The sequence below is a fragment of the Scyliorhinus torazame genome, chromosome 5 (genome assembly GCF_047496885.1).
Source record: "Scyliorhinus torazame isolate Kashiwa2021f chromosome 5, sScyTor2.1, whole genome shotgun sequence".
In the NCBI taxonomy this organism is placed as follows: domain Eukaryota; kingdom Metazoa; phylum Chordata; class Chondrichthyes; order Carcharhiniformes; family Scyliorhinidae; genus Scyliorhinus; species Scyliorhinus torazame.
The window spans coordinates 124,812,070-124,835,699 of NC_092711.1; the positions used below are offsets into that span (position 1 = coordinate 124,812,070).

Below are 23,630 nucleotides of genomic sequence, written 5' to 3' on the forward strand. Positions count from 1 at the left end.
TCACGCACACACGGAGAGAGAGTGCAAACTTTACACACCCGAGGCCGGAATTGAACCCGGGTTTTATGGGGGTCCTTCCATTATCTTTCCACTAAACAAACCTCAATCTTCAAGACCAGAAATTGTAGATTCCTCAGTCCAAGTGTGGGCTTCACTGTCTTCTTACTGAGCGATTTAAACATTAGGAACACATTACGGGCTGCACGATGGTGCAGTGGGTTAGCATTGCTGCTTGACGGCGCTGAGGTCCCAGGTTCGATCCCAGCTCTGGGTCAAAGTTCGTGTGGAGTTTGCACATTCTCCCCGTCCTTATGTGGGTTTCGTCCCCACAACCCAAAAATGTGCAGGGTAGGTGCAATTTAGCCATACTAAATTGCCCCTTAATTGGAAAAAATAATTGGGTACTCTAAATTTATTTTAAAAAACAAAACAAATTGGGAACACTCCTGGTTCCAAATGGCCCTCTGGGCTTCTGGTCCCACAGCTCCTGGTCCCACAGCTGGTTCACAGCTCCTGGTCTCACAGCTCCTGTTTCCACAGCTGGTTCACAGCTCCTGGTCCCACAGCTGGTTCACAGCTCCTGGTCCCACAGCTGGTTCACAGCTGGTTCACAGCTCCCGGTCCCACAGCTGGTTCACAGCTCCTGGACTAACGGCTGGTTCACAGCTCCTGGTCCCACAGCTGGTTCACACCTCCTCCCACAGCTGGTTCACAGCTCCTGGTTCCACAGCCGGTTCACAGCTCCCGGTCGCACAGCTGGTTCACACCTCCTCCCACAGCTGGTTCACAGCTCCTGGTTCCACAGCTGTTTCACAGCTCCTGGTTGCACAGCTGGTTCACACCTCCTGCTCCCACAGCTGGTTCACAGCTCCTGGTCCCACAGCTGGTTCACAGCTCCCGGTTCCACACCTCCCAGTCCCACAGCTGGTTCACACGGTCCCACAACTCCTGGTCCCACAGCTGGTTCACACCTCCTGGTCCCACGGATGGCTGCTTCGGCTTTTGTCAGAAATACCCAGAATTCCAAGCAAGACTCCAGCCTGACTTCTTGGTAACAGAGACCAGTTTGAATGTTTAATTGAGGACTTCCGGGTGCGGCTATGCAGAGCTAGGTTGCATATTCGGTAGCTCCCGCTTGGAATGGACTTTTGGGCTCTTTTACAGAGCACCCAACGGCATTTGTTTGACATTTCCCGGTGTGGGAAGAAGACTGTAACATTCCCCTGACAGTGTCCCCCAGGAATGTTATGTCTTTTGGTTACCAGACCCGACAGAAACAGTAAAAGATTTGTCTGAAACTGCAGGGGAAAGAGGAGCCTCTTCCAGCATGCAGGCGGGGTAAGGGCAAGCTTAAAGCTGCAACCTGATCTGAGGGCCTCAAATAAAGGTGAATTCTAGCAGCAGAGGGAACAACTTTGAAGATATCTACCAAGGCCATTGAAGAAGCGGGGACGAGGCTTCCGGTGGCGGCCATGGAGGAGTAGGTCACGCATTCGGCAGCTCCCGTCTGGAACTTAATCTCAGACCTTTTTCAAGAGTTTTCACAGACTTTTTGGGGCAGATTGGTGAAGCGAACACTGCCAAAAGGATTCCCTCTCGAGACTTCCGGTTGCGGCTATGCGGAGCTAAGTCGCACATTCGGCGGCTCCCGCAAAAACGGACTTTTGGGCTCTTTTCAGGGCCCCAAAGGGCACTTTTTTGACGTTTCCCGGTGTGGGAAGGAGTTAATAAAAGCTCCCTATCAGTATATGGCTTGAACTAGGAGCGGGGCGACAAAAAAGAAGGGAAGGAAGGACAAAATGGCGGCGGGCAGAGACCAGGCAGCGTGGAGGCAGTGGGCGGAGGAGCAACAGGAGGGTATCCAGAGCTGCCTCAGAGAGATTAAAACGGACCTCCTAGAGCCGATGAAGGCTTCTATTGATAAGCTGCTGGAGACACAGACGACCCATGGGGTGGCGATCCGAGAGGCTCGATAAAAGATCTCTGACAATGAGGACGAGATCTTAGGCCTGGCGGTAAAGGTGGAGGCGCACCACAAGAAATGGCAGGAGCGGTTTGAGGAGATGGAGAATCGGTCGAGGCGGAAGAATCTGCGGATTCTGGGCCTCCCGGAGGGGCTGGAGGGGCCGGACGTGGGGGCCTATGTGGTCACCATGTTGAACTCGCTGATGGGAGTGGGGTCCTTCCAGGGGCCCATGGAGCTGGAAGGGGCCCATAGAGTGTTGGCGAGGAGGCCCAAGGCTAACGAGCCTCCACGGGCGGTGCTGGTGCGGTTCCATCGGTTCATCGATCGGGAGTGTGTGCTCAGGTGGGCCAAGGAGCGGAGCCGCAGGTGGGAGAACGCGGAGGTTCGGATATATCAGGACTGGAGTGCGGAGGTGGCGAAGAGGAGGGCCGGGTACAATCGAGCGAAGGCGGTGCTGCACAGGAAGGGGTGAAGCTTGGCATGTTGCAGCCGGTGCGACTGTGGGTTACCTACAAGGACCGGCACCATTATTCTGAGTCTCCGGAAGCGTGGGCCTTTGTTCAGGCCGAGAAGCTGGGCACAGACTGGACTGGACACAGAGGGTCGGGATGGGCGATTGGGGACTGCAGTGGATATGTTATGCCTATTTTTTGTTTGGGGGGGGGGGGCCTTTGCATTGTTTTGGGTTTCTTTTTCTCTGTGTTTTTCTCTTTCGGGTTGGGGAGGGTGGATGGGGCGGGTTGGGCACTGTTTTGGTTGGTGGCAGGGCCTGGTAGGTGGAGAGCGCGGGCTTTTTTCCCGAGCCGAAGACTAGGGGGGGTGGGGAAGCGAGGATTGTTTCCCGTGCTTAGAACGGAGGGGGGGAGGGGGAGAGCCTGTCGATGGGGAGCGGGAGAGGAGGGTGTGCCACGCAATGGGAGGAGTCGAAGGGGAGGCGGGAGTGGCCGGGGTCAGCAGGAGTCAGCTGACTTGCGAATGTTTAATTGATATTTAAATTATTTATTGTGCTTTGACAAAGAGTCATCGGACTCAAAACGTTAGCTCTTTTCTCTCCCTACAGATGCTGACAGACTTGCTGAAATTTTCGAGCATTTTCTCTTTCGTTTCAGATTCCAGCATCCGCAGTAATTTGCTTTTATTTAAATTATTTAACTTAATTTCAAAACCAAACATTAAACCCTGAGGTCTGCCTGAAGAATTCACCTCTCACAAAAGCAGGACAATAATTATCAGACACAATGTCTTCAGGGAAAAGAGCCCACCTGCCCTTTAGCAGTTCCTCCCCTTCCAGCTTTGACTAAAGTCAATATGGGTAACACCTTGTGATTGTGAATTCCCTTAACCTTACATTAAAAAAAGTACCAAAATGAATTCACAAACAATTCAAGGGCTGGCTTAAAGGAATAACTGGGCAGACAGGCGATGTCACCATTAGAACAGGGAGTCTCCCTGCTGATTTAGCACAGGGCTAAAGAGCTGGCTTTTAAAGCAGACCATGGCAGGCCAGCAGCACGGTTCAATTCCCGTACCAGCCTCCCCGAACAGGCGCCGGAATGTGGCGACTGGGGACTTTTCACAGTAACTTCATGTGAAGCCTACTTGTGACAATAAGCAATTTTCATTTTTCAAGAGAAGAATTGGGACAGGTTCGGGAGAACGTTGCTACTGTCATCATTGAGAAGAACACAAACTACAAAGGAACAACTGGTCCCAAACACAGTGTGTTATAGCTTGTGTGGAGAGGGTGTTGAATCAGATTTACAGGGTTAAATTATATATGTTTTCTGTATTGGACAATCATATTTAAATCTGGGATTCAGGTGATGATATGAATTTGAGTCAGGTGACAAGATAGAGATCAGAGTATTACTCCAGGAAGCCTAAAGCCCAGAGTGATAGTATTTCAGAACCAGGTGAGAAACACGAATTCACCCTCAAAAAGCCGATGAAAATTCCACCATGAGTTCATCCATTGGAAGAATATTTGCCCCTGTTAGTGGGAACGACAGAATCTGTGAGGAACAGCTCCTCCAATCACAGATTCTGTCTCTCCCAATGTTGTTGCTTCTGCAGCGACAGAATCTGTGATTGGAGGAACAGCTTTGTCGTCCATTTTGAGGAAGGAAGCTGGCTGACGTGCTGCCTGAGTCAGTGCTGTGTGGGGGAACCGTGTCTCCCTGGGACACAACTAGAGGGTTTCACAGCAGTGGGAGTCTCGTCTCGATCCAACCATCGCAGACACGTAGACCTTTCCCCATTCTGCTGAGCAAGATTTCATTACTTTTATATATCCCAGGAGGTGGGGTGCACAGCTCAGGGATTGGAGTAATCGGGTATTGTGAACTTACTCACTAATCACATCTGTCAAATTAGAAGTTGAGATCCAGGTTTCATTCTTCACTGCTGTTATTTGCAGTTGAACGCTCACAGACAATATACAGAACCCCCGGTCTGAGCTGATCTCAGTGGGTGTAGTGAGGTTATTGCTGGGTTTTGAATGTAAATCCACACAATGAAGATCAGAATTGGGTGAGTTTTTTCCTGCTCCACCGTCTGATCCAATAAATACTCGGCAATAAACACTTGGCACCTATTCAGTTACCTTGCGTCAAATAGTTCAAATTCTCATTTTGGAAATGGAGTAATGGGATTTCCTTTTTAAATAAATTAACAAAAACATCTTATTTACTGATTCCAATTTAAAAGATTTAATCTGTACACAGACTTTTGTATTTGTGCCATCTTATCTACTAAAAGTAAACCCAAAAAATACTCAACACAAATACTGACGGTAATGTGATTACGTGACTACATCACTTAATAAAGGAGTTAGTGAGAGTGGAAAAGGAGACCCTGGAAACTAAAAATTAACTCCTGAAAATCACAGAGAAGCTCTCGAGAAAATCTCAAGAAGAGCCATTGAAAATATATATTTTGAGCCCTGCAGTTGGATCTTTCAGACGCTGAATTGTAGATTTTACACCAAAGATTGATTTAGAATTGAAGCAAAAGTTCAGAAATTTATTCCCAACTGGTTTCTGCTGAGAGTTCTTGAATTAAGGGGAAAGATCACAGATGGTGCTTTTAAAAATAGACACTGTAGCCCCCACAATAAATGACATTTTCAGCATATTAAGTTCCAGCAGTTATATGGGTTAACATCAGCAGAAAATATTGTCAGACTGTCAATACTAAACAGCAGCAACAACAGCAGAATCCAACCCCTGCAGTCATTTATGAACTTGCTGATGTCTCTGGAGGCATCGTGACTGAGTGAATCCCTTCCCACACACACAGCAGTTGAATGGTCTCTTTGTGTGAGTGCGTTGGTGTGTCAGCAAGTTGAAAGACTTCGCAAATCCCGTCCCACACACTGAACAGGTAAACGGTTTCTCCCCAGTGTGAACGCGCTGGTGAGCAGTGAGGTTGGACGACCGATTGAATCCCTTCCCACACACGGAACATGTGAATGGTCTCTCCGCAGTGTGAGTGCGTTGGTGAGCAGTGAGGTTGGATGACTGCCTGAAACTCTTTCCACAGGAGGTGCAGCCGAATGGTTTCTCTTCAGTGTGAATTCGCTGGTGTCTCAGAAGGGTGGGTAAAACTGTGAATCCCTTCCCACACACAAAGCAAGTAAACGGTCTTTCCCCAGTATGGAGCCGCTGGTGTACAATGAGGGAGGATGCCTGTCTGAAACTCTTTCCACAGGAAGTGCAGCTGAATGGTTTCTCCTTAATGTGAACTCGCTGGTGTGACAGCAAGTGGGATGATCCAGTGAATCCCTTCCCACACACAGAGCAGGTGAACGGCCGCTCACCTCTATGAACACGCTGGTGTGACAGCAGGTGGAATGACTGAGTGAATCCCTTCCCACAGTCGGAGCAGGCGAATGGTCTCTCCCCAGTGTGAGTGCGTTGGTGTACAGTGAGTGCTGAAGAATGCCTGAACCTCTTGCCACAGGAGGTGCAGATGAATAGCTTTTCCTCAGTGTGAATCCGCTGGTGAGACCAAAGGCCAGATGACTGAATGAATCCCTCCCCACACACAGAGCAGGTGAACGGCCTCTCCCCAGTGTGACTGCGCCGATGGTTTTCCAGCAGGGAAGGATAACTGAATCCCTTCCCACAGTCCTCACATTTCCATGGTTTCTCCATGGCGCCTGTGTCCTTGTGTCTCTCCAAGTTGGATGATCGGTTGAAGTCTTCTCCACACACAGGACACGTGTATTGTTTCTCCTCACTGTGAAGGTCGAGATGTTTTTTCAGGCTGTGTAACTGGTTAGAGCTCTTTCCTCGGTCAGTTCACTGGAACACTCTCGCTCGAGTGTGTTTGTCTCGATATCTTTCCAGTCACACTGCTGTTTAAAAGTGTTTCTCACAGACAGAAGAGACAAACGTTTCTCCTTCAACATTCAAAGTCTGAGGATTTTCAGGTCCTGATGAATTGAGTGACTGTCAGATGATGTTTGGTTTCAGTCTCACATCTGTAAATCCTCCTTTCTAATATCCTGTAAAAGGAATTTACAAACGTCATCACTGTCAGTGAATGCTATAAATTCAGAATAGACAATTCTATTTCAATGTACCATTATTTCCTCTCTTGTTCTCCCAAAGCTGTAAATCCCCGTCCCACACACTCTCCCTCCTCCCTGGACTGAAATCCAAACCCATCTCACCATCTGCACCATTTCTTTCCACCACTCCCAGTTTTCTCCCTCCCTCTCCTCTGCCTGGGTTCAGTTCTCCAACTCCTGTCTGCAGACTGACAATAAAATTAATTATTTTCTTTGTCAATTATTCTTTTTGTCCACTGTATACGTACTGTGTACGTTCCCTTGGCCACAGAAAAAATACTTTTCACTGTATTTCGGTACATGTGACAATCAATCAATCAGCCGTGTGTACCATCTACAAGATGCACTGCAGTAACTCACCAAGGTTCCTTAGACAGCACCTTCCAAACCCTTGACCACTACCATCTGGAAGGACATGAGCAACAGACACCGGGAACCCCATCACCTGGAGGTTCACCAAGTCATTCAGCGCCCTGACATTGAAATATATCACCGCTCCTTCACTGTCGCTGGGGCAACATCCTGGAACTACCTCCCTGGCAGCACAGTGGGTGTACCTACACTTCAATGACAGCAGCGGTTCAAGAAGGCAACTCACCATCACCTTCTGATGGGCAACTAGGAATGGGTAATAAATGCTGGCCTAGCCAGCGACGCCCACATCCTGTAAAAAATTGAATAAAGAAATATATATCTGCTGCTCCTGTCCTAGATGGTAGTGGCTGCATGCCTGAGTGTGTGTGTGTCTGTTTGTGTGGGTGTGTCAGGCAGTGTGTGCGGGGAGTGTCTGGTGTGTTCTTGATGTAAGGGTATCTGCTGATTATGTCCTATATGGGAGTGGTCGTTGGTTTGGAAGGTGCTGCCCAAGGAGCCTTGGTGATTTCCCACAGTGCATCTTGTAGATGGTACACCCACTGCTACTACCGTGTGTCAGTGGTGGAGGGAGTGAATGTTTGTGGAAGACGTGCCAATCAAGTGTGCTGCCTTGTCCTGGATGGTGTTGAGCTTCTTGAGTGTTGCTGGAGCTGCACTCATCCAGGTAAGTGGTGAGCATTCCATCACACTCCTGACTTGTACCTTGTAGATGGTGGACAGGCTTTTGGGGGTGAGGAGGTGAGTTACTCGCCACAGAATTCCTATCTTCTTTTTTTTTTAATTTAGAGTACCCAATTATTTTTTGCAATTAAGGGGCAATTTAGCGTAGCCAATCCACCTACCCTGCACATTTTTGGGTTGTGGGGGCGAAACCCACGCAGACACGGGGAGAATGTGCAAACTCCACACGGACAGTGACCCAGAGCCGGGATCGAACCTGGGACCTCAGTGCCGTGAGGCAGCTGTGCTAAACACAAGGCCACCATGCTGCCCGAATTCCTATCTTCTGACCTGTTCTTGTAGCCACAGTATTTATATGGCTAGTCCAGTTCAGTTTCAGGTCAATGGTAACCCACCCCCCGTGGGGGATTCAGTGATGGTAATGCCATTGCATGTCAAGGGGTGATGGTTAGTATGTCTCTTATTGGAAATGGCACTTGTGTGGCACACATGTTACTTGGCACTAGTTAGCCCAAGCCTGGGTATTTTGTCTGACATCCCAAAACATTTCATGGGAGAGGCTATCAATCATCATTTAACACTGGAAGGATTTTATCGAGCAGATGTGACCAAAAAAACTGGTCAAAGAAGTAGGAATTAAGGAGTATCCAAAGGAGGAAAATGAGGTGGAGATATTTAGGGAAGGAATTCCAGAGTTTACTGACTCTCCTAACAGTGGAAATGTTTTCTTCCGATCTACCTGCAGAAACCTCTCATCATTTTGATCACCAGCAATAAATTTCCCTCGAGCCTTCTCTGTGTAAGGGAGGAAATCTCAACTTCTCCAGTCTGTCCATAAAACTGAAATTCCTCAACCTTGATACCGTTCTGGTAAATCGCCCCTGCTCCCTCTCTGAGACATTGGCCTCCTTTCTAAATCGTGCTGCCCACAACTGATCACGAGATCCAGCTAAGGACCATCAGTGGTTTAATAAACGTTTCCCATAACTTCCCTGTCCTCCTGCCCATTTCAATGAAGACAAGGATCCTTTGCGCATTTTTGACACCTCATCAACTTGTCCTGCCACCTTCTAACATTTGTGTCCATAAACTCCAGGCCACTCTGTTTAAAATTCTACGGTTTAGTTTATACTTTCTCTCATTATTCCTTCCAGAATTCATCATTGGCTGGGAATCATATTGGATATTCTGAAGGTGTGAAAGGTTCAGCCATGATTGAATGGCGGAGTGGACTCGATGGGCGAATGGCCTTACTTCCGCTCCTATGTCTTATGGTCTTATACATGAGCACAACAGAATCACAGACTGTTACAGCGCAGAAGGAGGCCATTCGGTCCCTCGTGTCTGCTATGTCTTTCTGAATGAGCCTTTCACCCAGTGCCGTTCTCCTGCCTTCTCTCTGTAACACTGCACATTGTTTAAAAAGTTATAGATTTTGAACCAAATACTAAATTGGGATTGATATTCAAAATTAACTATTTTACTGCAGAAACAGCTTCAGCTGGGAGGAAAGATCCCAGACAGCGGTTCTTCAAGGTTCACTGCAGGCCCGATAGCTCAATCAGCTCCACTCTCAGCTCCGGAGAGCTCAGCAGCTCCACACACTGTCCACAGGGGAGTTCTCCTGGTCCAGTGAGTCCAAGATTCATGTTTTAACTGACAGCACCAATAAAACTGGATCAATCGGTCTCTTGTTTCCTTGCTGTTTGGATCTTGTTGTGCACACACTCGTTGTTGTGAAACAACAGAGAGCTTTTTGAAAGGAACTAACTTGTCTTCACATATTTAAAAAGACAACACACACTCACATTGTGTTTAATACAAAAACAGATAATACTGGACAATCTCAGGAGGTCTGGCAGCCTCTGTGGAGAGCATCTTGGAGAGACCTGCTGAGATTGTCCAGTATTTTCTGTTTTTGTTTCAGATTCCAGCGTCTGCAGTAATTTGCTTTTATCTTTGTGTTTAACACAAAGCTGATTTGACAATTATCCAGAATCTGAACAATTTTAACTGGGCTGGAGTTTATTCAAATCTTCAGAAACAGATCCCAATGGTCAGAGTGAACATGGTTCAGTCCTGGGTGTGATTAACAAGAGGAATAACGGCAGAATCCAACCCCTGCAGTCACTTGTGAACTTGTTGATGTGTCAGCAGAGTGGATGAACAAGTGAATCTCTTCCCACACACAGAGCAGGTGAACGGCCTCTCTCCACTGTGAACTTGCAGGTGCCTCCACAGGTTGCATGAACGAACAAATCCCTTCCCCCATTCGGAGCAGGTGAACGGCCTCTCCCCAGTGTGAACCCGCTGATGTACACTGAGGTCAGATGATCGCCTGAACCCAATCCCGCAGTGAGAGCCCCTGAACAGTTTCTCATCAGTGTGAACACGTTGATGGGCAGCACGGTAGCACAGTGAATAGCACAATTGCTTCACCGTTCCAGGGTCCCAGGTTTGATTCCCGGCTTAGGTCACTGTCTGTGTGGAGTCTGCATGTTCTCCCCGTGTGTGCGTGGATTTCCTCCGGGTGCTCCGGTTTCCTCCCACAATCCAAGGATGTGCAGGTTAGGTGAATTGGCCATGCTAAATTTCCCTTAGTGTCCAAAAATTGCCCTCAGTGCTTAGTGTTGAGTGGGGTTACTGGGTTATGGGGATAGGGTGGAGATGTGCGGTTGGGTAGGGTGTTCGTTCCAAGAGCCGGTGCAGACTCGATGGGCCGAATGGCCTCCTTCTGCACTGTAAAATCTATGAATCTATCTATCTAGGTCTTTCGGAACTTTGATAGCTCTTCCTGCAGTCTGGATATTTAAAAGGTCTCTCCCTAGTGTGAACTCGCCGGTGTATCAGCAGATTGGATGAATTAATGAATCCCTTCCCACACACAGGGCAAGTGAATGGCCTCTCCCCAATATGAATTCGCTGATGTATCAACAAGCTGGACAATCTGTTGAAGCTCTTCGCGCAGTGAGAGCAGCTGAATGGTGAGTACCCAGTGTGAATGTGCTGGTGCTCCCTCAGCCCATACGGACATTTAAAGCTCCTATCACAGAGCAATGAAACCGTCTCTTGTCATTCTGAACTTGCTGGTGTCTCCACAGCCCAGATAAAAACATGTATCTCTTCCCACACGCTGAGTTCAAAGGAGTAATTGAATGCTTTCTCACAATCCCCACATTTCCATGGCTTCTCCCCGGTGTGACTTCGCTTGTGTTTTGACAGGGCAGATGAGCGACTGAAATGTTGTCCACACACAGAACATGTTGTCCACACATAGAACATGTGTACAGTTTCTGCCCAGTGTGAACGGTGCTTGTTCCTTCCATGTTCAAAGGCCGATGCTATTCAGATCCCGAGGAATCGAGCAGCTCGGTCAGATCCTGGGGTGATGTTTGGTTTGGGTTTCTCATCTCTACATCCTCTGCTAGTATCTGGTAAATTAATTGACAGAGGTCGATAAGTTCTTGATTAATAAGGGGAACAGGGGTTATGGGGAGAAAGCAGGAGAATAGGGATGAGAAAAATATCAGCCATGATTGAATCGCAGAACAGATTCGATGTGCTGAGTGGTCTAATTTTGCTCATATGTCTTATGGTCTCAAGAAAGCAAAAAGGGAGCATAAGAGAGAGGCCACAAAAACAAGGAGACAGGTTGTGAAATTGGGCAGAAACTATGGGACCAGCATGAGAAAAGGAGATCATGAAACTGCTGGATTATTGTAAAAACCCAACTGTGTGTTAATATCCTTCAGGGAAAGGTACCTGCCATCAGCTCTGAACCTACACAAGAGTTTGCCAGGACATTAACAGAACCTGTCACTCCACCAGCTACAAAGACGAGGGCACCGGTGTAGACAAACACTATCACCTACAAATCCTCTTCTAGTCACACACCATTCTGAGTTGGACATATATCCCTGTTCCTCCATCGTCAGCACGGTGGCACAGTGGTTAGCATTGCTGCTGACGGCGCTGAAGACCCGGGTTCGAATCCCGGCCCTGGATCACTGTCCGTGTGGAGTTTGCACGTTCTCCCCATGTTTGCGTGGGTTTCACCCCCACAACTCAAAGATGTGCAAGTTAGGTGGATTGGCCACACTAAATTGCCCCTTAATTGGAAAAAATAATTGGGTACTCTAAATTTATTTTTTAAAAAGAAAAAAAAAGGAGACATGGGGAGAACATGAAGCCTAAAATGAGGATTATTCTCCCCCCCGCCCCCCGAGGTTCATTAGTCTGTGGAATTCACATCCCAGAGAACACTGGAGGCTGGGGTATTGAATTTATTGAAGGCAGTTAGACAGATTTTTGATAGACAAGGGAGTCAAGGGTTCTGGGTGCAGGTTGGAGGTGCAGACAGGCAAGGGGAACTGAGACCACAACCAGATCAGCCCTGATTTTATTGAATGGTGGAACAGGCTTGGAGGGCCGAATGGCCTGTTTCTGCTCCTAAATCCTAGTCAAATGGGTTAAACCCAGCAGTATCTCCTCCATCTCCACTCCAGCCCACATTGCTTCTGCATCCAATGCCCATCCTAATTGAACCTTGCTCTTAATTGGTCTGCCCAGCTTTTATGTACCTGTGCATTCCAGTGTTTTTGATTAAGATAGGATGCACTCACATACACAACTGTTTCTGGGTTGAACTGTGCTCCTTGGGAGGGGTGATCTTTCTCTCTCTCCCTCTCTTCCACCATGCCCCATATCGGTATGAGCTTTACCAGTGGTCTATGCTGCTCGTTTGGGTGCCTTTCTGCTGATGTGGTGGTGGTGGTGGGTGTGTGCTGGCTTGAAATCTGGTGGTTTTGTTTTCTTGTTGATTATTCATTGGTTTCTCTTTTATAATAATAACTTTTATTGTCACAAGTAAGCTTACATTAACACTGCAATGAAGTTACTCTGAAAATCCCCAAGTCGCCACACTCCGGCCCCCGTGCTGGTACGCTGAGGGAGAATTCAGCATGTCCAGTTTTGGTGTATTGTGGATATTTTTACTGTATTGCTGATTGTTTTGTATTTAGCTCTGTTCTTTTGTAATATGGAGTTGTTAATAAACTAAAATATCTGTATTCATCCATGCAGATAATTCTGGGTAGCATGGGCATTTAAATGTAAGAAAGAAGAAAGATGATGTGTCAAAATCATAGAAAAGAAGAACGATATAAAACAACTAACATAATTTGCTTCCATTCCCCATCAGTGTCAGACAAAATTAATATATTCACTGCAATCAAGTACTTTGACATAAATCCTTCAGTTTATCAATTGAATCACGTTTCTTTAACTGTATTTCCGAATTCAGATTCATGTCATCATTTTGTTTCTCCTCTGAGCCTCTGAACTCCATCAGACAGAGTAATGTAGGAGAGTGGAAACAGCAGCAAGAGGAGCTCAGAGGCCAGAAGAGCAAGGGAGCAGTGAGGTCTGTCACCAGACTTGAGGCTGGAACCCGAGTTGCTCAGTCAAGTGAGTGAATTATTAGTGTCACAAGTAGGCTTACACTGCAATGAAGTCAGTGTCCGAGTACACTGAGGGAGAATTCATAATGTCCATTTCACCTAACCAGTGGACTGTAGGAGGAAACCGGAGCACGCGGAGAAAACCCATGGGCAGAACGTGCAGACTCCGCACAGTGACCCAAGGGTTGAACCAGGGTCCAACAATTTATATTTTAAGAATGTCTTCCATCAACTGAGCAGTTTGTTATTTATCAGTACTTTGCTTTCCTGAAGCTCCTGTTCTGAGTTTCAGACAGTTCTGTGCCAAGTGAGGTGTTCAAAGGCTTTTCAACTTCCTCTCTTCATATCGTTGAGGATATATAAATTGTTCTCCCTGTGTCTGCGTGGATCTCAGCCCCACAACCCAAAGATGTGCAGGGTAGGTGGATTGGCCACGCTAAAAAGGATTCACAAATTGATTTCCCTCTCAATAGATATCTATTTTCCAATATTAGATGGATAGGGTTTCCCACATCTATGACCAAGAAAGAATAACAGCGCTTGTACATCCTCAGGAAACTATGGAAATCCAGCATGTCCACGTTGACTCTTACCGGTTTTTATAGATGCAGCAGAGAAAACATCCTATCTGGCTACATCACAGCCTGCTGTGGCAACTGCTCAGCCCAAGAGCATCAGAAACTACAGAGAGCCATGAACACAACCCAGTCCATCACGCAAACCTGCCTCCCATCTATTGACTCTGTCTACATCCCCCACTGCCTTGCGAAAGTGGGCAGTATAATCAAAGAGTCCTCCCATCGGGCAGGAGATACAAAGGTCTGAGAGCATGCATTAACAGATTCAAAAACAGCTTCTTCCACGCTGTTACCAGACTCCTGGATGACCTTCTTATGGACTGATCTGATCTATCCACAAACTTCTCGACTGAGTAGTACTACACTCCGTATGCTTCACCCGATGCCTGTGTCTATGTATTTACATTGTGTATATCAGCTTTGACAAAGAGTCACCGGATTCAAAACGTTAGCTCCTTTCTCTCCCTACAGATGCTGCCAGACCTGCTGAGATTTTCCAGCATTTTCTCTTTTGTTTCAGATTCCAGCATCCACAGTAATTTGCTTTTGTACATTGTGTATCTGTTGTATGGCCTCTGTTTTTCATCAATGGAATGATCTGTCTGGATTGTACGCAGAACAATACTTTGCATTGTACCTCAGTACACGTGACAATAAATCCAAATAATTAATTTGCACTCCCCTACAATCTGGTTTGTAATTGAAGGCCTGCCCACTTGGATTTTTTTTTTTAAATTTAGAGTACCCAATTATTATTATTATTTTTTTCCAATTAAGGGGCAATTTAGCGTGGCCAATCTAACGAACCACCTAGCCTGCATATCTTTGGGTTGTGGGGTGAAACCCACGCAGAGATGGGGAGAATGTGCAAACTCCACACAGACAGTGACCCAGGACCGGGATTCGAACCCAGGTCCTCAGCACCTTAGTCCCAGTGTTAACCACTACGCCACATGCCGCCCTCTAACTTGGATTTATGTATGATATTTATCCCACCCGCCCAATCTTCACATCATAGCAAACAAAAATCACCATTCACTAATTGGGATGATCAATGGCGCGTTCATTCCCGGTCAGGGAATTATTCTTGTGGGCAGCACGGTAGCATGGTGGTTAGCACAATTGCTTCACAGCTCCAGGGTCCCAGGTTCGATTCCGGCTTGGTTCACTGTCTGTGCGGAGTCTGCACATCCTCCCAGTGTGTGCGTGGGTTTCCTCCCACAGTCCAAAGATGTGCAGGTTAGGTGGATTGGCCATGATAAATTGCCCTGAGTGTCCAAAGTTGCCCTTTATGTTGCGTGGGGTTACTGGGTTGTGGGGATAGGGTGGAGGTGTGGACCTTAGGTAGGGTGCTCTTTCCAAGAGCCGGTGCAGACTCGATGGGCCGAATGGCCTCCTTCTGCATTGTAAATTCTATTATACGGCATTCCCCGGGGTGGTGAATGTGACCTATCGACAACGCAGGACAGCAGTGCGCAGGCGCAATGCCTAATAGTTGGAGCATGCGCGATTTGTGATGGCGCCTGGGAAAGAGACGCTTCTTTGTCTCATGGGCAGCCGGTAAGGATGTGGAAATCCGGAGGAAGCAATAGAGCCCACTCTGGAGGGGAGAGTTTCTAAACACCGCGTGAAGGCCATAAACCAGGAATACGTACCTGTACGTCCTGCGTTTGCAGCTTCGGGTCTTTTTCCCGATAACAGGCCCACCTTAACGGCCGCCATCTTGATTCAAATGGAGCGAAGTGCGGGTGCGGTGACGTCAATAATGGGCGAGGCTTGGTTGTCTCACTCGGCCAGGTCCTAGTGCCCGACGCAGATTACCATCCCAGGCTGCAGTCTCCCTCAGCTTGATTCATTTATTTGTCTGGCTAAAAGGATGGTCTCGTTCCTAATGTTCACAACTGAAGGGCTGGTTTCCCCAGGATATGGCTGACATTTAAGGGGGCAGTAAATTAATATTGGGCAGAGATATATCTAATGTAGCGGCACGGTCACACAGTGGTTAGCACATTTGCTTTGCAGCGCAAGGGACCTGGGTTCGATTCCCGGCTTGGGTCACTGTCTGTGCAGAGTCTGCATGTTCTCCTGTGTGGGTTTCCTCCCACAAGTCCCGAAAGACATGCTGTTAGGTGACATTGGGCATTTTGAATTCTCCCTCCGTATACCCGAACAGGCGCCGGAATGTGGCGATGAGGGGCTTTTCACAGTAGCTTCAATGCAGTGTTAATGTAAGCCTACTTGTGACACTAATAAAGAATATTATGTTCTGAAGGTTAGTCTTTGGATTTCATTTCCACAGAGATCAGCGGAGTCTGGGGGGGGGTGGGGGGTCATTGAATATATTCAAACAAGGGTTTGACAGATATTTGATTGAGAATGGAGTTAAGGGTTATGGGGTTCAGGCAGGAAAACAGAGTGCAAGCTGAGATGAGATGTGAGGGCAGCACGGTCGTACAAGTGGATAGCACTATGGCTTCACAGCGGCAGGGTCCAAGGTTTGATTCCCCGCTTGGTCACTGTCTGTATGGAGTCTGCACGTTCTCCCCCGTGTCTGCGTCAGTTTTCTCCGGGTGCTCCAGTTTCCAACACAATCCAAAGACGTGCAGGTTAGATGGATTGGACATGATAAATTGCCCTAAGTGACCAAAAGATTGCCCTAAGTGTCCAAAAAAAAGGTTAGGAGGGGTTATTGGGTTACCGGGACAGGGTAGAAGTGAGGGCTTAAGTGGGTCGGTGCAGACTCGATGGGCTGAATGGCCTCCTGTACTGTATGTTCTATGAGGGATTTTTTCACTCGCGAATGTGGTGAAGCTTTGGAATTCTCTACTCCAGAGGAATGTGGAGTCTCAGTCATCAAGTATGTTCAAGACAAATATAGGTTTCTTGATTTTGAAGATATCGAGGGATATGAGGATCGTGTGGGAAATGGTGCTGAGGTAGATCGGCCAAGGATCTCATTGAATGGTTGAGCAGTCTCGGTGGGCCGAATGGCCTACGCTTGCTCCTATTATAATCTCCGTGTCTTGGTCAGGAAGCAATGAGCTGAGCTTGGATCTGTTAATCAACATGAATCAGCAGCTTCAGGAGAATTGGGAGGGTGAATATTAGATACAGCAGAGTGAGAATGGAGGGAGATTGTGTGGGATGGAGATTTACAGCTTTTGGAAAACAAAAGAGGAAATAATGTTCCACAGAAACGAGAATTGTCTGTTCTGCATTTCTATCCTGTACTAACAATGATGACTTTTGTAATTTTTTTTGAAAAGATATTGGAAGAGGAGGAATAATAGACAGAAACCTCAAACATCTCGCCTCGATGTGACAAACTCATTTGATTCCTTTTGATCTGAATATCATCGGGCTCTGAATATCATCGGGGAGAAGGAGATTTGTCCGATCTCGGCTTTAAAAGATTTTAAACGTGAGTGTGACTGGAAACACACAACACACACCCGAGTGGGAGTGTTCCGGTGAACTGACTGTGGAAACATCAGTGTGATTGGAAAAGCACCGAGACGCACACAACACACACCCGAGTGAGAGTGTTCCAGTGAACTGACTGTGGAAAGAGCTTTAACCAGTTACACAGCCTGAAAAAACATCACACCACAGTGAGGAGAGACAGTGCGCATGTTCTGTGTGTAGACAAGGCTTCCACTGATTGTCCAATCTGGAGAGTCACGAGGAGACCCAAAACATGGAGAAACCGTGGAAATGTGCCGACTGTGGGAAGGGATTTAGAGCCCCATCTGTGCTGGAGATTCATCGCCGCAGTCACACTGGGCAGAGGCCTTTCACCTGCTCTCAGTGTGGGAAGGGATTCACTCACTTCTTTAACCTGCAGTCACACCAGCGAGTTCACACTGGGGAGAGGCCATTCACCTGCTCTCAGTGTGGGAAGGAATTCACTCAGTTATCCAGTCTGCATACACACCAGCGAGTCCACACTGGGGAGAGGCCATTCACCTGCTCCCAGTGTGGGATGGGATTCAGTTCTTCGTCCAACCTACGGAGACATCAGCGAGTTCACACTGGGGAGAGGCCGTTCACCTGTTCTCAGTGTGGGAAGGGATTCAGTGATTCATCCACCCTGCAGACACACCAGCGAATTCACACTGGGGAAAAGCCATTCACCTGCTCTCAGTGTGGGAATGGATTTACACATTTATCCAGTCTGCAGACACACCAGCGAGTTCACACTGGGGAGAGGCCATTCACCTTCTCTCAGTGTGGGAGGGGATTCAATAATTCGTCCAACCTTCGGAACCATCAGCGAGTTCACACTGGGGAGAGGCCGTTCAGCTGCTCTCAGTGTGGGAAGGGATTTGTTAGTTCATCCACATTGCAGAGACATCAGCGAGTTCACACTGGGGAGAGGCCATTCACTTGTTCCCAGTGTGGGAAAGGATTCAGTGATTTATCCACTCTGCGGAAACATCAGCGAGTTCACACTGGGGAGAGGCCATTCACCTGCTCTCAGTGTGGGAAGGGATTCAGTAATTCGTCCAACCTTCGGAAACACCAGCGTGTTCACACTGGACAGAGGCCATTCACCTGCTCCCTCTGTGGGAATGGATTCACACAGTTATCCAGTCTGCAGACACACCAGCGAGTTCACACTGGGGAAAGGCCATTCACCTGCTCTTAGTGTGGGAAGGGATTACATAGAAAATAGGAGCAGGATGAGGCCATTTGGCCCTTTGCGCCTGCTCTGCCATTCATTATGATCATGGCTCATCATCTAACTCAATAGCCTAATCCCGCTTTCCCCTCCATATCCTTTGATCCCCTTCGCCCTAAGTGCTATATCTAACTGCTTCTTGAAAACAACTATTTCCTGTGTTAACAAATTCCACAGGCTCACCACTCTCTGGTTGAAGAAATTTCTACTCATCTCTGTCCTAAATAGTCAACCCTGTATCCTCTGGTCCTGCAAACTCCCACCATAGGGAAATTCTTTCCTGCATCTCCCCGGTCAAGTCCTGTTAGAATATTTTAGATTTCTATGAGATCCCTCATTCTTCTGAACTCCAGCGAATACAAACCTAACTAATTTAATCTCTCATACGTCAGTCCCACCATCCCAGGAATCAGTCTGGTAAACCTTTGCTGCAAGAACATCCTTCCTCAGACATGGAGACTAAAACTACGCACAATATTCTAGGTGTGGCCTCGCCATGGCCCTGTATAATTATGGCAGGTTATCCCTGCTCCTGTACTCTAATCCGCTCGCAATGAAGGCTAGCATACCATTTGCCTTCTTTACCGCCTGCTGTAGCTGCACGTTTACCTTCAGTGACTGGTGTACGAAGATACCCAGGTCTTGTTGCATAGTCCCCTCTCCGAATCTATGGCCGTTCAGATAATAGTCTGCCTTCTCATTTTTGGTACCAAAGTGGATAACCTCGCATTTCTCCAAATTATACTGCATCTGCCATTCATTTGCCCACTCACTCAACTTGTCCAAATCACACTGAAGGATCTCTGCATCCTCCTCACAGCTCACCCTCCCACGCAACTTGTGTCATCTGTAAATTTGGAGATATTGCATTTTGTTCCCTCATCTAAGTTGTTAATATATAAGTGGCGCAACTGCCTCATAGTGCTGAGGACCAGGGTTCAATCCTGCCCGGGTCACTGTTTGTGTGCAGACAAGTTCTCCTCGATTTTGCGTGGGTCTCACTCCCATAACCCCAAAGATGTGCAGGGTAGGTGAATTGGCCATGCTAAATTACCACTTCATTGCAAAAATAGAATTGGGTACTTTAAATTTGAAAAGAAAAATCATTTATATATCTTGTGAATATTTGGGGCCCGAGCACCGATCTCAGCGGTACCCCACTAGCCACTGCCTGTCAATTTGAAAAAGATCCATTAATTCCTCCTCTTTGTTTCCTGTCTGCCAACCAGTTTTTATCCATCTCAAGAGACTACCCCTAATCCTATGTGCTTTAATTTTACACACTGATATCTTATGCAGGAATAAGTCGAAAGCCATCTGAAAGTCCAAATATACCACATCCACTGGCTCCCCCTCATCAACTCTACCAGTTACACCCTCGAAGAATTCCAGTAGATTTGTCAAGCATGATTTCCCCTTCATAAATCCATGCTGACTCTGTCCGATCCTGCCATTGGTTTCTAAGTGCTTTGCTTTAAAATCTTTGATAATGGATTCTAAAATTTTCCCCACTGCCGATGTCAGGCTTACTGGTCTATAATTCCCTGTTTTCTCTCTGTCTCGCTTTTTAAATAGTGGAATTACATAAGCCACCCTCCAATCTGCAGGAATTGTTCCAGCGTCTATAGAATCCTGGAAGATGACTACCAATACATCCACTATTTCTAGAACCACTTCCTTAAGTACTTTGGGATACAGATTATCAGGCCCTGGGGAGTTATCAGCCTTCAATCCCATCAATTTCCCCAACACTATTTCTCGAATATTGATCTCCTTCAGTTTCTTCCTCTCACTAAATCCTGCGTTCCCCAACATTTCTAGTATTTGATTTGTGAAGACAGAACCAAAGTATGTATTTATTTGCTCAGCCATTTCTTTGTTCCCTATTATACATTCCCCTGTTTCTGACTGTAAGGAACCTACATTTGTCTTCACCAATCTTTTTCTCTTCACATACTTATCGAAACCTTTACAATCAGCCTAATTTCCTGTTTTATGCCATTCCCAACATCACCACTGCAGTTTGGGGTCTATATACGACGCCCACTAATGTTTTTGCCCCTTGGTGTTTCTTAGCTCTACCCATACAGATTCCACATTGTCGGAACGAATATGCTTCCTCACTATTGCATTAATTTCCTCTTTAACCGGCACTGGTTTAGCTAAGCCAGCTTGGGGCTGGTTTAGCAGAGGGCTAAATTGCTGGCTTTGAAAGCAGACCAAGGCAGGCCAGCAGCACGGTTCAATTCCCGTACCAGCCTCCCCGAACAGGCGCCGGAATGTGGCGACTAGGGGCTTTTCACAATAACTTCATTTGAAGCCTACTTGTGACAATAAGCAATTTTCATATTCATTTCACTGACACTCCACTGCCTTTTCCCTTTTGTCTCTCCTCCCTAAATACTGAATAGTCCAAAGATGTGCAGGTTAGGTGGATTGGCCATGATAAATTGCCCTTAGTGTCCAAAATTGTCCTTAGTGTTGGGTGGGGTTACTGGGTTATGGGGATAGGGTGGAGGTGTTGACCTTGGGTATGGTGCTCTTTCCAAGAGCCGGTGCAGACTCCGCACAGACAGTGACCCAAGCCGGGACTCGAACCTGGGACCCTGGAGCTGTGAAGCAGCTGTGCTAACCACTAGACTACCGTGCTGCCCAGGTTAGATGTTTCATTACCATTTTTATTTTAAAATCCCCCAAATCATGCCACATTACCATGAAGATGGGCTGTGGTGGTTACACAGTTCTTTTGTATAATTTATCTCAGCGTTTCTCACAGAAGAAAACTATCAGGGTATGAGGGGCAAGTTGTCTGAGGTGCACTGGGAAACTACATTAAATAGTATGGTGGGAGACAGGCGATCACCAATATTGAAGGAATTATTACAGATTTACACTGGGATCGGTTAGCTCAGTTGGCTGGATGGCTGGTTCATGCTGAGTGACACCAACAGCACAGGTTAAATTCCCATACCGGCTGAGGTTAGCCATGGTCTGTGTCAGTATTTATGCTCCACATGAGCTTCCACCCACCCCTCTACATCTCCCCCATCAGCATCTTTTTCTATTCTTTCTCCCTCGTGTGTGTCTAGCTTTACTTTCAATGGATTCACGCTGTTCATCTCAACAACTCGCTGTGGTAGTGAGTTCCACATTCTCACCACTCGCTCGGTAAAGAGGTTTCTCCTGAAATTCCAATTGGATTATTGAATCCCTTTATAACCTTAAAGATTCCATCAGGTCACCCATCAGTCTTCTCTTTTCCAGAAAAAAGCAGCCCCAGCCTTTCCTGAGTGTTAAATGCTCTCAGTTCTGTATATTATGAATCTTTGTTGCACCTTGTCCAGTGCCTCTATTTCCATTTTCTAAATGGAGATCACCAATGTTGACAGTGCTCCCAGTGAAGTCTAACCCTGGTTGTAAACAAGTTGAACATTTCCTCCGTGCTTTTCAATTCTATCCCTCTGGAATGCTAGCCTATATATGGGTCCCACACTTTAGGAAAGATGTGAAGTTCTTCGACAGGGTGTAGAGGACATTACCAATAATAATCTTTATGGTCACTATAAAGATTACAGTGCTATGCAGTTACTGTGAAAATCCCCTAGTCGCCACACTCCGGCGCCTGTTCAGGTACATCGAGGGAGAATTCAAAATGTCCAATTCACCTAACCTGCACATTTTTCGGGACTTGTGTTTTCTTGATAGAAACTGATGCACCCAGAGGAAACCCACCCAGTCACGGGTAGAACGTGCAGACTCCGCACAGTCAGTGACCCAAACCGGGAATGAAACCTGGGACCCTGGTGCTGTGAAGCAACAGTGCTAACCATTGTGCTAGAATGACACCAGAGATGAGGGACTCCAGTTAGTTGGAGTGACTGGAGCAGCTGAATTTCTCTCCTGAGATCACAGCATCTGGAGGGTGGGGAATGGGGCCATTCAGCCCTTTGGGACCCTGTCGGCTCCCTGTGGAGGAAGCCAGTCTGTCCATTGCCCCGTTCTAACCCCAAATCTGTGCAGGTTTATTTCTCTCAGTGCCTGTCCAATTTCCTATTGAAAACCTTCCGTCATCTCTGCAACTCCTACCCACATAGGCAGTAGGTTCCAGGTCATTACCACTCGCTTTATATGTACATAAGACTCCTCGAGCACAGAGGAGTCTATTTGGCCCATTTTCCCCGTGCCAGCTCTCTGTACAGCGACCCATTTAATCCCAGAGTTCAACGATTTTGTTTTCTTTTTCAGAATGAATCAAATTATCTTTTAGAAGTGACAGTCCAATGAGATTTTAGCACCATTTATAGACAGTGTATTCTAAATCACAACAACTCGCTGTATTTTACTACAAATAATTGTGCATATGGTGTGTCTGGAGTTTCACAGAGTTTTCAAAATGGTGTCAATGTCGTGGTTATTACACAAAATTAAGACTCAATCTTTATTAATGATTCTGGTGAGGAAACCGAGTGCAAGATATCTGAGTTTGCGGACAATTAGAACAAATGTACATTTCTATAAAACCTCTCACTACCACTGGACCTCCTGAAGTGTTTTAAAGCCAATGGAGTACTTTTGAAATATATTCACTGCTGTAATGTAGGAAACTGTAAGTACCATCAGTGATCACATTTAGTTATAAAATTGACATTTTCAAGGTCAAAGAAGCCCTTTTATACCTCTAACATGTGGCTTCCTGCAGCCATTTCACCTTCTGTACCTTTTCTATATTAACTATGCATTGATTTCACAGCAAAAAACAATAATTATATTCATGATTATTCAGTAGTGAACATTGATTATCATAAGTGAATTGGTGTGTTAGGTAATTATATTGGAAAGACTAGATATTTATTTTTAAAAATAACACGATCAACGAAAATGTTTCCAGAAACTGCAGAGCTATCAGGATTTTTTTTTTTTTTTTAATTACTCGATAATTTTGAGAAGTTACGAGATGTGGTGATAAGCCTGTATATAATATTGCATGTACTCAGCAGTGTGAACTCCCACCAGTAGGTGGCGTCCGGCATCAGTCAGGTGACATCCGGCTACCAGCAGATCTTTGTGAGACGTACATGAGGACAGTCGCATGTCAGTGTAGTTCCAAGAGTGTCTAATGTAACTGTGATGACTTGGTCTGTATAGCATTCTGATCATTACCTTACCACGTGTACATTAATAAATCATCATTCTGGCTAAGTCACCAGCTGTTCTGTAGAATCATTGCAAGACATGATCACAGAATACAACACCAGACAACTTTTTCTGTCAAGAATATGTGGTATGTGGCCTAGGCAGTGGTGTAATGGTATTGTTT

General features: G+C 46.5%; 4 protein-coding genes across 7 annotated transcripts in view; 2 read left to right on the top strand and 2 right to left on the bottom strand.

Annotated features, from left to right (window-relative positions):
- The window catches only part of LOC140421804 (uncharacterized), a 314,633-nt gene that overhangs the window by 215,502 nt on the left and 75,501 nt on the right, over nucleotides 1–23,630 (bottom strand). The window lies entirely within an intron of this gene.
- Nucleotides 4,648–15,399, bottom strand: LOC140419703 (uncharacterized). Of its 3 annotated transcripts, XM_072503631.1 has the most exons (3): nucleotides 15,288–15,387; nucleotides 10,763–11,026; nucleotides 4,648–6,473 (listed from the first exon to the last, which is right to left on the bottom strand). In XM_072503631.1, exon 3 carries the CDS (start codon nucleotides 6,118–6,120, stop codon nucleotides 5,197–5,199), a length of 924 nt encoding a protein of 307 aa, XP_072359732.1. In that variant the 5' UTR covers nucleotides 6,121–6,473; nucleotides 10,763–11,026; nucleotides 15,288–15,387; the 3' UTR covers nucleotides 4,648–5,196. The 3 variants fall into 3 exon arrangements, with proteins under 3 accessions (XP_072359732.1, XP_072359730.1, XP_072359733.1); XM_072503629.1 differs by lacking the exon at nucleotides 10,763–11,026 and having other exon boundaries at nucleotides 15,288–15,399; XM_072503632.1 differs by lacking the exons at nucleotides 10,763–11,026; nucleotides 15,288–15,387 and adding an exon at nucleotides 9,080–9,451.
- LOC140419700 (uncharacterized) overlaps nucleotides 10,488–23,630 on the top strand; it is a 39,850-nt gene continuing 26,707 nt past the window's right edge. The window contains exon 1 of the mRNA XM_072503623.1: nucleotides 10,488–10,579. Coding sequence (XP_072359724.1) covers nucleotides 10,509–10,579 — 71 coding nt within the window. The 5' untranslated portion in view covers nucleotides 10,488–10,508. The remainder of the gene's footprint in view (nucleotides 10,580–23,630) is intronic.
- LOC140419702 (uncharacterized) lies at nucleotides 14,773–23,516 on the top strand. Of its 2 annotated transcripts, none has more exons than XM_072503628.1 (2): nucleotides 14,773–15,289; nucleotides 16,899–23,516. In XM_072503628.1, the coding sequence occupies exon 2, from the start codon at nucleotides 17,330–17,332 to the stop codon at nucleotides 18,278–18,280; it is 951 nt and encodes a 316-aa protein (XP_072359729.1). In that variant the 5' UTR covers nucleotides 14,773–15,289; nucleotides 16,899–17,329; the 3' UTR covers nucleotides 18,281–23,516. The 2 variants fall into 2 exon arrangements, with proteins under 2 accessions (XP_072359729.1, XP_072359728.1); XM_072503627.1 differs by having other exon boundaries at nucleotides 14,773–15,192.

Excerpts from the sequence above, each read along its gene's own strand:
- LOC140419703 (XM_072503629.1), bottom strand. The coding sequence starts at position 6,120 with ATGGAGAAACCATGGAAATGTGAGGACTGTGGGAAGGGATTCAGTTAT.
- LOC140419702 (XM_072503628.1), top strand. The coding sequence starts at position 17,330 with ATGGAGAAACCGTGGAAATGTGCCGACTGTGGGAAGGGATTTAGAGCC.